The 17,894-nt window shown below is 37.3% G+C and overlaps 1 protein-coding gene across 1 annotated transcript; it reads right to left on the reverse strand.

Annotated features, from left to right (window-relative positions):
* Positions 1 to 340: 340 nt before the first annotated feature.
* Positions 341 to 3,024, reverse strand: LOC140246761 (uncharacterized). The gene has a single exon (XM_072326098.1). The coding sequence runs from the start codon at positions 3,022 to 3,024 to the stop codon at positions 403 to 405; it is 2,622 nt and encodes an 873-aa protein (XP_072182199.1). The 3' UTR covers positions 341 to 402.
* Between the last annotated feature and the right edge of the window lie 14,870 nt (positions 3,025 to 17,894).

Raw genomic sequence — 17,894 nt, forward strand, 5'->3', positions numbered from 1 at the left:
ATGTATATATATATATATATATATATATATATATATATGTATATATATATATATAATGGGTGCATCCAAGGAAAAAAAAAGGCAACAATAAAAACAAACTTGTATGACATGGATATTCGAATATTCATTTGGGCACATAAATGATGTTGAGGATATCATTGACTCACCATATAATGTTTAAGATTCATTTGCATTTGATATTTCCTTAAAGGTTCATGATCAAGAACGCCGAAAATGTAAAGTATTACGTGCCAAAGGTTGGTACTGACAGGAACCCGAAACAACAAATCACACAACCATTGTGTAATTGTTCTTAATGGTTTCTCATGAATTTCGAACTTGGGTGTATACATACTACATATACCTGTGGGACCAAACATCCTGTAACTTCACTGTCATACACTACGGAGGAACAAGTGGGTTACAGTATCTGTTGATTGTCATATATTTTGCTATCTTCTCCCAGAAGTAGGGCTGCCCTTCAGGGTCTTGCGGCCACATGAGGTACGCTCGATTATCACTGAGGAAAAGACGTATCAGAAATGGCAGGTCGGCGTCCGGTATTTCCTCTAGAAACACAATCACGATCTTTTCTACTTGGACGTCATTAACGTGATCAAGGGCGAGTCGGAATTTGAGAAGGAACATGTGGTCCATAATAGCATTTCCGCTGATGAGAAAGACAACCTTGAAACTGTTTTCCACAAGAAGGTTTACGGAATCCAAGTAGTACATCCCGAGCGTTAGAGCCTCATCTCCAATGGCAAGTCGGTCATATTCAGGCAGATTCTCTTCTAGACCAAGTCGAAAGATCTCCTCCGTCCAAACCTCGTCCTCATCGTGGTTGACAACGTACATGTCATACTGGAAATCCTCCCTCTGCTGTTGGGGGACGATTTCTTGGTAACCTATCAAGTGGATCTTGCACAGAAAGAGCCCATACCTGAGTTTCCAACGATTGTAATAGATAAGGATCAGAGCGAGTGTAGTGCCTAAAGCGCTGACCACCACTGAGAAGTAGAGTACATAATGCGGACCACACTCTCTAACTGGATCAAATTCAATCAAAAGCTTTCCTGCAGCTGACTTGAATGAGCCGGCCTTAGAACATCTGGTTCCGGCGCTATACTCAAGTTTGATAGACCTCTTAGCGACCCATTTGGGTAACCACTCAAGGGAACAATTGCAAACCCATGGATTTTGTCCCAAACTGATTACCGACAGACTTTGCAGTATAGTCTCTGAAGTTGTGATCTGCAGCGTGACGAGATTATTGAATGAAAGATCTAATCGGATTAATTTCACAACGTTTCTAAACAAATCGCCGTTCAAGAATGGGAGATTATTGGAAGCTAAAGATACTTCTTGTAATTGAATTGTATCTTTCAGGAAATCGTCAGGAATGTAAAATATCTCATTTTTTGCCAGACTGAGATTTCGTAGACTTGTTAGGCCTTCAAGCAGCGAAGCTTTCAAAGACAACGTGCTTTCATCTAGGTATAACTCTCTCAAATTGGTCAGGTTTTGGAAAAACCTATCGGGTACAAGAAACATGTTGGTACGACCAAGGTTCAATATACGTAAATCTCCCAGCCCTTCGAAGGAGGATATTCCTCGATTGATATCCCAAAGATCGAGAGCGTGTATATTAGTGTTTTCAAAGTTTATTGTCTGGAGCAGGGGCGTTTTTCTTTGAAGTATTCCGGGGGATACCATAGCTTGGGGAATTCTTTGTGTATCATGGAAGTCTAAGGTTTTCAACGAATGCACGTTCAGTTGAAGTACACCAGTGATCGAGCAGTCAGCTAAACTCAGAGTATTCAACGACTCTAGATCGGAAAGCGAAACGTGCGTTACTGCGTCCAAATTGTTGGAAGATAAATCTAATATCTTCAGATTCCTCAAACCGTTCAGTGCATGCGTTCCTATTCGCACGAACTCATTCGCATTTAGGAAGAGTGCGCTAAGATTCGCATTCCACTCACGATTGTCCACATTTATGATAGAAATATTGTTGCCTACAAGGGACAGCATTCGTAGCGAAGACATACCGGAAAAATGGCTAGGTTCAATTGCTTCCAACTGGTTGGCGTCAAGTCTCAATTCAGAGACGTCTGTCAAATCTTCAAACCCTCTTGGAATGAGTTGCTGAAGTTCATTCCAGCCGAGATGTAGCAGGCGTAGCTGTTTTCCATGTAATGCACTAAATAGTCCAGGGCGTAGGGAACTGAGGCCTATTTCCCTGATAAATAGTGATGCTATAGTTGTCGATGACCTTACACCTTCAAAGAGGTGATGGATCTCTTTCTCTGATAACAGTATTCCGCTCATATCGAGGTTTCTGACCTTGAGGGAAGATATGGTGGCTGGACTAACAAGTCGTATCGGGTTATAGGACAGATCGAGAGAATCTACGATGCACCTCATTACAAAAGACTTTTCTGAAAACTCCGCAAACTTGTTGAATGAAAGTGATACAGAGAATAGTGCCACGTTGTGACAGTCAGTCCAGTTGACGTTCTGTAAAACGTTCTTACGTAAGCCCAATGTTGATGATGTGGCCATTACCCTGAAGACGTCATCTGAGACGTGTGCAAGGTTACTGCCATTTACCTGAATGTTTGTAAGACCAGTGCTTGCAAACATGTACCCGCGTAGTACCGGGAGGCGTTTGTTGTTGGATAGATCCAGACTATGCAGAAATGATAGACCCAAGAACGTGCCGCTATCTATGAACGAAATGTCGTTCGATTCAATGATCAGATCTTTTAGTTGCTTGTAGGCGAAGAATGACGTGTTGTACAAGGCAGTGATCATGTTGAAGCTCAAATCGAGAATCTCAGTGTTGCCGGGTAGATGTCCAGGCACCGAAGACAATCCCATCCCGTAGCAGTACGCGCCGCGACTGGCCCGGTCGATGAGACAGGGTGGATCTGCTGCGGAGACCGTCTCCATTGTAGAAAGGGAGATGAGGCCGTGTATGAGAATGAACAGGACGAGAGGGACGCTGTTCATGAGATGCATGTCCCCTGCTGTTTTCGCTTTACGCTGAAAAAAAAAAGAAGAGAAGTAAAATGATTTATGAATTTGTATGAATGTTATTATCATCTTTTTAGGGGGGTCACGATAGTTTGCCTTTAAAGTCTCATTTCTGTTAGATGTAAGATAAAGAATGAGCGACACTCAGTTTCGAAACATTGCGAACAAGTTTGTATTTATGAACAGCAAAAATGAAATGATGAATTTCGTCTTCCGCTCTGACACTGTCATACTTTTCTTTTTCATTTCTAAAGAAAAAAATGTCCTGAGCAAAATGGCAATTATTTCAAAGTTTTGGAACGATAGTTTTATGATCACAACCTTCATGTTCCTTTTGATGAGTTAAACAAACTAGCATGTTAATATTTTAATATTAAAGAGAACTACATTTCTTGTGTATTTAATCTACGGAAAAAACCTATTCTCAAAGAAAAGGGGGTTAATTAGTTGAAATTAATATAAAGAATAGGGAAATAAGCATTTTTGTTAATCAATGGGTTACAACTCTATGCAAGCGTCTGATTTTACCCTGACTGCAATTAAAGAGTTTGTTCGCAAAAACCGATAAGTCCATTTTTGAAGATTTTGAAGTACGGTCTCTGTCATAAAGTACAAAATAATACCTTTTAAATGACATATTGGTCACTACATATAAAGGTACATTTTTGAAGTCATGGTCAAAAGAAGCAAATATTTTCTTATTATTCTCTTCATTTTTCTTGACTTTTAATCGCAAATATCTCCATTTGGCAAATATGGACTTATCGGATTTTTGCGAACAAACTCTTCAATTTTTATTCACTCACGCTATGTAAAGCAAGGATGCCAGCTATTATCATGATACATGAAGGCCACTGGGAAAGTAGAGGAGAGATATATATGACGTTTTCATACATGAACTTACGGTAACTGAGATTTCACGTGGAACACAGTTTTGGATATGGATGAAATGTATAGTTTCATAATTGAACGCACCTGCGGATCAGTTCTAAACTGTTAGGCGTGTTCATTCAGCAGCCGACTTTTGGTCCAGGGGAGAGAGGGAGAGATTGTGAATGCGTTTGTGTGTTGGGTTGAAGTACTAGGCCCGATAAGTATCGGCTTTAAATAGGAAGTACTCATCTTGTTTAGGATGTGCAAACGTGCGGAATGAGAAAAAAAAGGCGCCATGATGATCGTTCCAAAGAGAGGAAATGTGTCTGTGTCTGTGTGTGTGTGTGTGTGTGTGTGTGACAGAGATGGACAGAGAGGGAGAGAGAGAGAGAGAAGGAGAGAGAGAGAGAGAGGGAGGGAGAGAGTGAAGACAAGAAAACGCACTCTGCTTAACCGACATGCATGTTGACTTTTGAGTTTGTCTTGTTTCCTTTTTCCCAATTTATTTAACATCTATTATTGGCAAATTTTGAAGGGAAAATAGAGTTTCAGCGGTCACTTCAGTATCTATACAAAATGTCGTAAATTATGATGTCGAAAAAAAGTTGAATATATGAAGCAAACAAGCAATCAAACAAACTAACTAACTAACAAACGTGAATGTCAAGGTTTGTTAAAGATATTTCTGCTGAATATTTGCTATAAATTTGCTAAGAAATGATCTGCTGTCTTAACGTGAAACGTAAAGCCCGAGCGAATACTAGAAATAATAATCAGATAAATTTGTGATTTCTGGCCGACAAAAAACGTATTTGGCTGTTTAACATTATGTCTCATGTGTACAATCACCTGACCATATAATGATTTTTGTTTATGCGAAAGAAAAACACACAAATATTCTGAATCAAGTTTCATTTTTTTTTTAGTAGTGTCTGTTCCTCTTGTGTTTTCTACTGACCTATTCCATGTTTTCATTCATAACCTCTAACACCCTTGACATGGTACAATGCATCTTAAAATTTATATTCCATTTCGACAAGACTGTTTATGATAATTATATCATTTCTGAGCTAGCAAAGGTAAGACATTCTGCCGATCCTAACTACACATCATTCGAACACTTCGAATTTTCTGCAGAACAGGCCAACAGAATTACGACTGCCGTGTTCGGCTGCACGCGGGTTACTGCTGTACAAGAGGTTCCTGGTGAAGGCTCGCATTTGCATGATTTGATGTGGTGAAGGCTCCCAGAGGAAAAGGAAAGTGCTATTGCACTTTTAACGTAATGTTTCTCCTTATACATTTTTCCTCCCCCCTCCCATTAAAGAGATGAACGGAACTTACGTTTACTATTGCCACCAAGATGAATCCTCGTACTCTATTTGTTACCCGAAATTCGAAAAAACAAGATTTCGCATATTGCCTTCTAGCCTTTTCGAACAAAAGAGAACGAGATCTCACATCTCTTCTTTAAGTCATTCGAATTGCCAAAGATGGAGAGGTCGAGGGGTTATCTCGTCTTATTGTTAGCACCTGATACACACTTTGGTTAGTATATCTAATCAGCTTGGGATCCGCAAGAAGGGAACTGCTAAAGCGAAATAGAATGTTGCATACCTTCAAGGAGAGCCAATGTGGAACTTGGCTAGAAACAGTCTTTTTGCAACCTCCTTAACCCGAATGCCAGTCCTCAGAACAGCTCTTGCTTGACACCGTTCTCTATCCAACCCCGAGGAAAAAAAAAAATTCTTCTGCCAGCACTTATATTTGTCATGCCACTGACTGCATTGCCTGTATGAGAATCCGATCCCACGATGTAAAGACAAAGCAAAATAATAAAAGCAAACGTCTACCTCGAGCACGCGGAGGTCTGTTTATCGCCAACAGGAAAACTTACGTGTGGTCATGGCAAATTGTTTCAGCAAACCTTTATGCGATGCACTGCGCAGAATACTAGTAGTAAGGCTTTACAAACCACTGACGGATCAAACTTGGGAAATTGTAATAGGAAACTTCTGCTGCAAATCTCTGTCTCTCCCTCTCTCCTTTCCTCTGTCTGTCCGTCTCTCTCATCCTCTCTGTCTATCCGTACGACCGTCTGTTTGCCTTTCTCTTTGTCAAATGCATTTAATTGTCTATTCATTAATCTATGATATGTACATATGTATCCATGTACTTTGATATTTAGATTGTTTTATTGTTTTACATACCTCACTGTCTATCCCAGATCCAAAACTAGAAGAAAACGATTACTAATTTCGATAAGTGTTCTCATCTTCTGCAGTTTGTATCACAATATTAAATAAACGGTAATCATGATTTTAATCATGTCATTGCATTTTTTTTTCTTCTTTTGACCCTAAATGATGGCTGCAACCTGGTATGGCATGGTTTGCCTGCGGTCTTTACAACGTATGCCTTAACTTCACACTTTCAGAGTGCCTTTATTTCGAGATTAAAAAAAAAACGAAAAAAAAAAAAAACATGAATGGAATGAACATGGGGGAAAGTGTAGTGGTATCGTGACAGCTTATCATTCTCTAAACGACCTTTTGAAAACTACCAATGAACATTTAGTATTACGTACATATAAACAATTAAACGATACTGCACCAAACGAAGACAATCAGTTTTTAGTAATTGACTGCGTAATTAACATCTAAGCCATATCGACCGTAGACATAATCTGGATCAACCATCAACGGATTTATACTATTTTGCCTTATTTAATGTTGTCTATATCAGTTCAGTTCAGTTCACTTTACTTCCTTGTGTCTGTTCACTCTTACTTCCTTGTTTCATGGAATCACAGCTACGGGAAATTGTTACACAAAGATTATCAATGCACTATTCAGGTCCCAAAGAAAAGTATTTTTTCGCTGTCATTATCAATAGCAGATAAATGTCCACGATTTAATCAAAGGTGTCTGGGAATTAACTCTTTAAGTGCCATGATGGTGTACCCCCCCCCCCCCCGTGTGCCATTTAGACATGGCAATGTAAGTCCTGATTTTGGAGAAAAAAAAATTCTGTTGTACCAATTTATATAACATTAATAGATTTTTGTTACCCTTGGCGTATAGCGAACAAATAATATGTAGAGAAAAGGCCCAGCATTGTTTTGATGTAAATTCTTTTGGCAAATTTATGAATATATTTTTTTTTTCAAATGCCCAGTAGCTACATCACTAATACAATAGGAGTACTACTTTTGCACACAACACAGTGACAGAAACTTAGAATTTATTCGCAAATCCAGGCGTACACACCGCTTGATATTCATTCACCACATGAAATGCGCGATACATGTGACAGGACAGCAGCTGTGAAGGTGTAGCTGAGAGTTTCAATTCTTTTTTTGCTGGCATTGGGCCAAATCTTAAAAGATTATTACCTGAAAATCATGAGAACTTCCGGCAATATCTTCGCACACCTGTACATGCAACGGTGTTTTTATATCCAGTAACTGAAAAATGAAATTTGTGATATTGCAAAATCGTTTCAGAACGGTAAATCATCTGGTGTTGATGATTTTAAACCTGGTGTTGTTAAAATGTCATATCATTTCTAAGTGAACCACTTTGTCATATTTTTAATATGTCTTTGAGTAAAGGTGTTTTCCCTGACAAATTAAAGATTGGTAAAATAACCCCCGTATTTAAAAGTGGAGATAAAGCTGAAATAAGTAATTACAGACCTATAACTGTTCTCTCGTGTTTTGATAAAATACTTGAAAAAATTGTATTTACACGGGCTATGAAATTTATTGATAAAAATAAAATATTAAGTAATAGTCAATACGGTTTCCGACAAAAATTCTCTACATCTTTAACCTTAATTGATTTAACAAATAAGATTGTTGATGCCTTTGAACATGATATGTACACGTTGGGAGTGTTCATTGACTTGTCAAAGGCTTTCGATACTCTCAAACATGATATTCTGCTTTCTAAGTTACATCATTATGGTTTTCGAGGTACTGCCCACAGCTGGTTTTCTAGTTATCTTAAAGATCGTTATCAGTGTACTAAATATAATTCAGTTGTTTCACAACTCAGTAAAGTTCAATGTGGTGTTCCTCAGGGTTCACTATATGGCCCACTTCTTTTTATATTATACATAAATGATATAGATACTGTTTCTGATAAGCTTTCTTTTATATTATACGCTGACGATACAAATATTTTTTCATGTGGTAAAAACCTGGATATTTTGTGCAATGAAGTCAATAGCGAACTTCAAAACGTATGTGATTGGTTTCAAGATAACAGGTTATCTTTGAATAGTAAAAAAAAAATGTAACTATATTCTTTTTAATAATAGGAAAAAAGTTGATGTTAGAAATGTTAATATTTACCTAAATAATGATGCAATCCCTAAGGTTGATAAAACAAAGTTCTTGGGTGTATTTATTGACTCCAAGTTATCCTGGAAATTTCATATTGCAGAAGTTGAACGAAAAGTGTCTAAAAATACTGGTATTATTCGTAAATTTGCATATTTCTTGCCTGTTAACATACAACGTATGCTTTATTGCACACTTATCTTACCTTACCTGACGTATTGTAATATTGTCTGGGGAAATACGTTTGAATCAAATCTGAAACGATTACAGGTTTATCAAAATCATATCATTAGATATTTATGTATGTACGAAATATAGGTCCTGGTGGTGCTCGAACTGATACATTGTTTAATGAGTTCAAGTTTCTGCGTTTAAAAGATATCAATACACTCCAATTGGGTTTATCTATGTATAAGTGTGCAAATAATCTTTTTCCTGATCATCTATGTCGCTTATTTCAAGTAAACTCGAAATATCATAAGTATGAAACCAGATCAGCTTCACTAATTCACATTCTAAAGCATAAAAAAAGTCTCATTCCAACACACAGTGCGTTTTTCTGGTCCCAAGGTCTGGAATAATCTCCCAGCTCATTTAAAATCTATATCTTCTTTTAGTCTATTTAAATGCCACTATAAATCGTCTTTCTTTCTGGAATGACGGAGTTTTTGCTGTTGCGGTCAAGTTTGTTCTCTCAGGGCCTGGCAGTGCCTGGTGTTGAGTCATTTTAGTAACCCGTGCATTATCATCGGGCGAATTCACTTTGCACACACCAGTTGTTTAAATATTGTGTTGAACAGGCGTCGTGTGAGCTTTCAGGTTGCTAGGAACAACTTTTGTTTTGTTTTGTTTGTTTGTTTTTTTGCAACCCCCTTCCAGCTTGCAGTACTCATCAATTCTCTGACTAGACAAAGTTATCTATCAAACCTGAGAATCCTTATGAGAATCCGATCCCATGATGTAGGCCTACAGACAAAGCAAAATAATAAAAGCAGGCGACTACCTCCAGCACGCGGTGGTACGTTTATCCCTAACATGAAAACTTACGTGTGGTCATGCAAATTGTTTCCGCAAACCTTTATGCGATACACTGCGCAGAATAGTAAGGCTTAGCAAACCACTGGCGGATCAAGCCTGGAAAATTGCAGTAGGAAACTGCTGCTGCAAATTTCTGTCTCTAACTCTCTTTCTCTCTTCCTCTCTGTCTTTCCGTATGACCGCCTGTTTGTCTTTCTCTGTCGAATGCATTTATTTGTTATTTATTTATCAATCTATGGTGTTACATATACGTATTTATTTACTTTGAAATTTAGATTGTTTGCTTGTACATTGTTTTATCATTTTACATACCTTACTGTCTATCCCAGATCCAAAAAACAGAAGAAAACGAATACTAAGTTCGATTAATGTCTTCATCTACCGGATTTTGTGTCACCAAACAGCAATCATAATCATGACATGACATGTCCTTACGACGTATGCATCAAGTCCACACGTTCAATGTGCCTTTATTTCGAAGAAAAAAAAAGGAAGGAACAAGGGGGAAAGTGTTACAGTAGTGGTTTTGTGTCATTTTATCATCCTCGAAATGACCTTTTTAAAACTAGCAATGAATATTTTATATATATTATACATATAAACAATTAAACGATACTGCACCAAACTACGACAATAAGTTTCTAGTAAATTGCTTAGTTAGCATCTAGGCGAAATCGACAGTGGACCGTGTGATGGTACACACAATCTGCATCAGCCATCGACTGATTTATGCCCTTATGCTGTTATCTAAACCACTTTTATACTTCCTTCTCCTGTAGGATCACAGTTATGGGACGTTCTAACACAAAAAGTATAAAGGCACTATTAGTCCTAAAGAAGAATAAGTATGCCTTCCCTGTCATTACTAATAGCAGATACATAGTCCACGGTTTAGTCAAACGTTATGGGTATCAAAGGTATGATTTTGATTTCTTTCATGCTGGAAATCAACGTTAAAACGCCTGAAAGATAATAGGATTACTGTGGTATTACTATCGTTTTAAAAACTACGATCTGCAGGTATCGCGATTACAAGGTCAAGGCGTCAATGTTCAAGAGGCAAGTCAATAGTTGTTGATTGTTTGTATGTAGTTGTGGAATATTATTGATTTTCTGGTTAAATCATGCAACGAGCCCGTCAACCGAAATCACTTGATTCCGACGAATTTTGGTCGCCCCGCTCGCAGAAATCCCATAGCTTCACTTCAAACAAGATGGTGGCTTGTAAACATACTCGGCCTTCTTCCCTTGCTCCCACCATCGGCCATTATACATTGAGATAACAGCGACTCTTGGTTGAGGAAGTCTTGATGAAAAAAAAAATAATATATATACATATCATATATACATATGTATATATCTGGCTTTAACAGCAGCTTGCGGTCAGGCATTGCACAGATGGTCCCTATAACAATAACATGAACAGCAATAGCAACAACAAGAACAAAAACATAACAGCACAAGAAAGCAAACAAGTAGACAAAAAAAAATCATATTTTCTAATAACGTTGTCATGGATAATATGCTCGGATTGGTTCCTACTGTATTTCATCAACGAAAATAATATTCTTCATGTTCAACCTGTGATACTTGTATGATAACGTTTTGTATTGCAGTCAAGGGAAAGTAACGAGAGACACAATACATGTATCTTATACATACATACACATGCACATACACATACACATATGATATGGGCCTATATTCCAGATTTGTATGCATTAGCTAGACAACTCTAATGTTTCATTCAACTGCTATATTTTTTCCTGAAAAAAAAAAGATGATACCATACGATTAAAGTAAAAAAAAAAAAAGACGTGAAACGACGTTAAAAATAAGGTGGAATTTTGTTAAAATCGTGAAGTGAAAAAGAATTATCCTCGAGACGGCCTAAATGGACACAGGTGAAAAAGTTTGTATTTCAAACTTATGAAACTCAGCATAATACTGGAAGTAACATGTTCGTTCGTGTTTATAATGAAATCTTTGATTTCCGAACCAAAATGAGACCAGTAAGAATTACAGACTGATTATGATCTGGCTCTTTGATGACTGACTACACTATACAGCCAAGAATAACACATACGCTCGCATGCATACACACACATACACACACACACACACACACACACACACACACACACACACCCTCACACACACAGACACAAACCCCACACACTCACACAAGAGAAAAGACGAAAATTATTTCTCGGAAAGCTGCACTTGTTGAAAAGGAAAGCCGGTTTGATCATGCTGTTTGAGTTCTGAGCTCCTCATCAAAAAAACTATCGAACATTAAGCACTTTTCCTACCCGTTGATAAAATCGAAAGTGTACATTTCATACTGCGCGGTCGTGGACATGTTATATGAACACTACGTATTTAGTTTACTGATCTCTGTTTTTGAAAACCGGACTTGTGACCGCACTTCCGTTATAGCATTTTTTCTTCCTTGTTTCTCTCTCTCTCTCTCTCTCTCTCTTCTCTCTCTCTCTCTCTTTCTCTGAGGTCGACGTACTTGAACGCAACCTGCACATCTCATTTCCTTTTAAATACGAAAGTATAATAACGTGTATTGTAGATTTCACAGTCTTTCGTGTAATGATATACGAACACTAGGATGTTTGTGTGTTGATCCTTTGGTTTAAAAAAGAAAAACAGGCTTAAGGTTTCACTTCCTTGATCATTTTTCCCCTTTAGTCAGAGATCGACCTATGCTTCATATTTCTTTTTCTTCTTAATGAAAAAAAATCTTTCCTTTGGTATGCTCATTTCTCAGAACGCAGAAACCTTGCTAAATTGCGGCGAAAGAACCCTAACACTAATGGATCGTAGCCAATGAATACAAATTAGCAGGTTAGAGGTGCCCTTGAGCATATTTGGTCTGAATATGTGGAGGAAGATTTAAATGAGATGAAAAGACTTCAAAAACCTACCCTTGGGGTCAAATAAGATAATTTAAATCAGTCTCTTCTTATTTTTCTCTCTGTTCACATGGTCAGATTCTATGATTTTTTTTTTAAGGGAGGATCTATAATCAACAAGAGTGACAATTCAGTTATGCTAAAAGAGTCAAAATAAATGCTGCATTTCCCCATTTCCGTACATGACCTATCAAGATATTGTAGTCTTCTCAGCCAACAATGGCGCACCTAAACATTAGAGAAATTATGACTTTACAACGAATTTCTGATTTTTCTGAAGACATCATCCATTATGTTACCTAATATCAAAACATTCACCCAATGTATGTGTGGATGTAATGTCCCTTTTGACAACTCGAAAAACACTTTGATTCGGCAAGGAGAATGTCGAAATCGTGTTGAAATTGATGAGCTCTTCCTACTCTGAGAACAGGGGCTGTTTTACGACGTTACAATCATCCCCCAGCATTCCCACTGATTCCCACTGATCAGTTACTAGCCATTCCCTTTAATAGCTGGTGCACTATCAATTTTCATCGACGTGATAGTTTAGGCCCCGTGCTGCATCACATCAAAAAAGCTGAACCTCATGTGAGCATCGTGAAAGGTTCGTGAATCCCTGTTGCCTTTTGCAAACCTGAAAATTTGAAGTGGTATATTCCGATCATTCCTTGAGATAAAAAAGTGAATCTTGTTTTTTGCTGGAGGGATAACAGTACCACAGATTTGCAATGATTTATTGGGACTCCCCCAAAAAACAATGCCACCCGATAATTTCGGCTGGGAAGGGGAGCGTTTTCTAGACCCACACTTACTTAGTTGTTAAAAATACATTTGAAGAGTTTGTTTGCAAAAACCGATAAGTCCATTTTTGAAGATTTTGAAGTAAGGTCTTTGTCATTAAATATAAAATAATACCTTTTAAATGATATATTGGTCACTACATATAAAGGTACATTTTTGAAGTTATGGTCAAAAGAAACAAAAATTTTGTTATTATTCTCTTTATTTTTCTTGACCTTTAATTGCAAATATCTCCATTTGACAAATATGGACTTATCGGTTTTTGCAAACAAACTCTTCATTTGTACGCAATGTTGGGAGAAATATTCTTCAACCACGCAAGATTTCGTGACATTTGAAGGAATGCAGGACTTCAAAGTCTAAACACCACCTCTGGTTTTGGAACGTTATCTTCTTGCCTGAACTATTACAGCGATGGTTTTACTCTCATCGCAACAAGAAGGAAGAGAAAGAGAGACTTTTCATTTAAAAATCACTTAATCACTTAATCATGAGCTATAATAACATGTGTTCGCTTTGCTTGTGGGTAGCCTTAAACTTAAAGAACTGTGAACTCTTCCAGAAAAAAATGCATCGCTCTCTCTCTCTCTCTCTCTCTCTCTCTCTCTCACTGTCACGTTCTATCTATTTATCTCTATCCGCATACTTTCTTTTTTTTTCTCCCACTTCCTTTTGTAAATGACAGGGGAAATCAGTTTCCGGTATAAAAGGAAGTTCTACTTTTAAGAACGATATCTTATTCTGATTTTTTTTTCTTTTCTGCAATGGATACCTTGCTCTCTGTTTTTTTTTTTTTTTTTTTTTTTGGGACCAGAGACACTGTATCAGAAGAAGAGAAAGTGTAACTTTATCTTCATTTTCTTCTCATGATTTTTTTTTTTCCTCAAAGAGACTCTTATCGTTTCCCTAGGGACTGTAGGCCTACATACAATTAAATATAATTTGCACTAACCCTTACCCGAACTCTAACCCTGACTCTAGTCCTAATCCAGTGGCGGATCCAGAGGCGGAGCGTACCGGGAGCGCTCCTCTTTATTATTAGTTTTAAAGGAATGAAAATGGGGGGAAAAATAATTGAAACCCGGAAGTAGCACCAGAAATATTTCCTTTTTTTTTGGGGGGGGGGGCGCCCACCCCCTTTACGGAATACCTGGATCCACCCTTGAAATTTGACATCAAACTAAACCCAAAACGATATCAAAACTCTAATCCTAACCATAAGTACTTGGAGGAAATAAAACTGGAGCAATTAGCGCAGGAGAAAATGTCATGTCACCGCACCAACACATCCTCTGTCCCGTACATCTTGGCATCATGCCAACCAAATAACAGACTCCGTTCTTGTGCCAGCGATTAAGAAGGTGAAGAAGGAAGGAGGTAAGAAGAAAAGTAGGAAGATGGGGAGAGGAGGAAGAGAAAGTAGAAGAAGCTGAAGAAGAAGAAGAAGAAGAAGAAGAAGAAGAAGAAGAAGTAGTAGTAGTAGTAGTAGTAGTAGTAGTACAGTAGTACTGTATAGTAGATGAAGAAGAAGAATGAAAGGAAGAATGAAAGGAAGAAAGTGATTTAGTTATATTGCCCACGAGGAAATTGCAAAATACAATCTTGGCTTTTCAGTACGTCTTCTCCATTTCATGCAATCTTAAATTTTGATACAATAATCATCATCTGAAAGAATGCATAGTATTGCTATTTTCACATTATTTTTCTTTGTTACAGCATTGTATTGATATAGTGTTATTATATGAAGAGTTTGTTTGCAAAAACCGATAAGTCCATATTTGTCAAATTGAGATATTTGCGATTAAAGGTCAAGAAAAATAAAGAGAATAATAAGAAATTTTTTGCTTCTTTTGACCATAACTTCAAAAATGTACCTTTATGTAGTGACCAATATATCAGTTAAAAGGTATTATTTTGTACTCTATGACAAAGACCGTACTTCAAAATCTTCCAAAATGGACTTATCGGTTTTTGCAAACAAACTCTTCGTATGTATTTAAATGTTTTGTATTGCTTAAAATAAAATAAATGAAATGAAACAGAAATGATGCAAAACCGCAACCATCTCTGTCTACCAATGACAAACTTTGATCTAGAATCGTACAGGAAACGAACGTGCGCGACACCACGCTTTCTTAAGTTCAACAGTATAGTAAGAGAATGAAAGTAAGTGTCTTGAAGTGAAGTCCAGTCAGTCGACACACGTCAAAAGGCTTGGAGGCATCGCCAGCTCTAAAAAAAAAAACAGTTTCTTAATGGCTGCCGATCCCAGGGGGCGACGTCCTTCCAACTGCGTGAGTAGATTACATCTTCGTGTTTACATGGAAAGAGTGATCACACTGCAAAACAATCGGTATTAGATTTAACACCATGGGTGTTAAATGTAATAAATAATAATAATAATAATAGCTGGTTTTTATATAGCGCATTTCACACACTTCAGGGTTTCAATGCGCTTTACAGACTATTATTACCCCGGTCACTGGATACATTATCAACCAGCACTAACAGTGCTCATTCTCCACTCCCTGGGGAGCATTCCAGCCAGTCGCAGCCATTTTTACAGGCGCGCACATGCTTATCAACTGCTTATCAACATGCATGTAACAACTGTCAAGCGTCATTAGAGGATCACACCCACAGGTGTAGAAAATATGTTGTGATGGTGTTGAAAAGTGTTCACCTGGCACTTCGTGATGTTAATGCAACACTATGGCTGGTGACATTTTTGACACTGAGCTGGTATTCAATGATGATACTGCATGGTGTGGATTTGATATTGCTGGCGTTAATGTCAATTGTGTAACACCCGCCAAGCGTCAATAGGAGACCACACTAACAGGTGTTACTGTGGTGTAAATGTGTTCACACCTTTAAAAAAAAAGTACTTTATCGGAAAATTCTTGATCGTCTTGCTGAATTTCAAAATCAACAAGGAGAACAGCAAGTAAGAAACTATTTAAAAAATCTTATGTTTTGAAATGACACCCGGAGGTGTCAGTGTCAATCTAACACCATAGATGAGCACGGGGAATTTAACACCAGCTCGGTGTTTCACATTTAACACCGAACTTTTTGCAGTGACCTAAGCAGAGATAAACTTGGCCCCCTCATAGTCGTAATCAGAGCATCTTACTCTCTTTTCAGTTTTATCTTGAGCAAAAGAAGAAGACCTGGTATTTGAAACATGTGTATGTAGTCTTTTTTCGTCTTATTTTGTCCATGCCGCATATGGAAACCTTGCAAATGCCTGCTGAACAACAACAACAACAAATGAATAAAAGTAATAAATAAAGAAAAATAAATACTGTCACCAACGATGTGGTTAGAACTATTAATTATTGACAATAGCATAGGCTTACTTCACTTGTTTGTTGAATATTGAACCCTTACATAAGTGGTGAAGAATTGTAAATTTGAGTCGTGATCGAAGAATGTATAGTTATTTGGCAAAAATGCTCTGGTGTGCTTTTCGGATCATAATGGACTTTTTTTTTCATGCCTTCTATATTGTCGATTTTGAAAGAAAGGAAGTCGCCATAAAGGGTGCTGTATAGAGTACGTCTAAATCCTTGACCCAGAAGAAAATAATTTTCAAAATGAACGATAGATTAATTTTTATAATCACAGAAATTTTCCGACGCATCGATTGCTTACATACCCTTCATAAGCGCAAATTGGCAAAATTGACAATTTAGTGTCGCTAGGGGAGATAATCTACACTTATTGCAACCCTGTTCTTCCTGAAAGCCAGTATCTTTACATTTTGAGAGATTACAAGACTACGATAATTTGATGACAAGGCTACATCTTTTATTGCTTTCATGGACTGGTATAATGGCACCTGCGTCAGAATTAGGATGATGGCAAGATAAAAAAACTTGCAGAGAGAGAGAGAGAGAGAGAGAAGAAATTGTAGAGGTGTATAAGTGAACATAATTTTTCTGTCATGTCTATGCTTTCAGTCAATAGAATGATACAAAAGTGCAGGATAAGTTTTGTTTCCTAGATTGATCAGAATAAAAAAGAGGACTACCTCAAATGGCAGATCAATGCTACTATTAAGAAATAGTTGCATATCGAATGATGTTGCATATCGAACGGTCAAATCGGGCCTACGCAATGGGCAGGAAAGGTTTAAGAAATTTCATTGTTTTTTTCACATGATGAAAAGATCCGTTTATTAAGTTATTTGTACTGGACAAAACCAATTGGAGCTAAGTAACGTGTTAATGAGAAATTACAGTGAAGTGCAAACAGGAAAAGAAAAAAAAAATCCTGCCGAAAACAGAAATACAAATGTAGGATATAAAAATTGCATTGATGTATTGGTTTATCAGAACTAATTTGAAGAGAAGTGTGGAATGTAAGTGAAAGAAAACTGTCACACTTTCACTGGGGTTGAAGTGAAGACACAACGTTCTGATGACTTTTTTTTTTCGCACAAAGTACGAAGTATGCAAGGTTATCGGTTTACAGCTACTTTAACTCATAGAGTTAGCTGAAGGTTTTATTCACTCTATATACACATTATCGTTGGGAGGACGTGAGGGTTTCCTTTAACAACCCCAATATGAACGGGTTTGTCGGAACTAATATTAGGCCTACTCTCTAATAGCGATAAGATTTGAAATTTGCCACAAAACCCATTTTGCATGGATGACTACCGAGAGCTATAAAAGATTTCAGCACCAATGTGAGGGATGTACTCAAATTCAAATTCAAACATTTTTTTGAAATAGAAAAAAAAAAACATGTCTAATATTATACGGAATCGGTCCTTTGAAATAGTAATATCTTATGTGTTATATTCAACTGCTCCTTATCTTAACGAAAGGCCCTGTGCTCATTAATGTATAGTTATATATTTT

The sequence above is a fragment of the Diadema setosum genome, chromosome 3, assembly GCF_964275005.1.
Source record: "Diadema setosum chromosome 3, eeDiaSeto1, whole genome shotgun sequence".
Taxonomy (NCBI): Eukaryota; Metazoa; Echinodermata; class Echinoidea; order Diadematoida; family Diadematidae; genus Diadema; species Diadema setosum.

Excerpts from the sequence above, each read along its gene's own strand:
- LOC140246761 (XM_072326098.1), bottom strand. The coding sequence starts at position 3,024 with ATGCATCTCATGAACAGCGTCCCTCTCGTCCTGTTCATTCTCATACAC.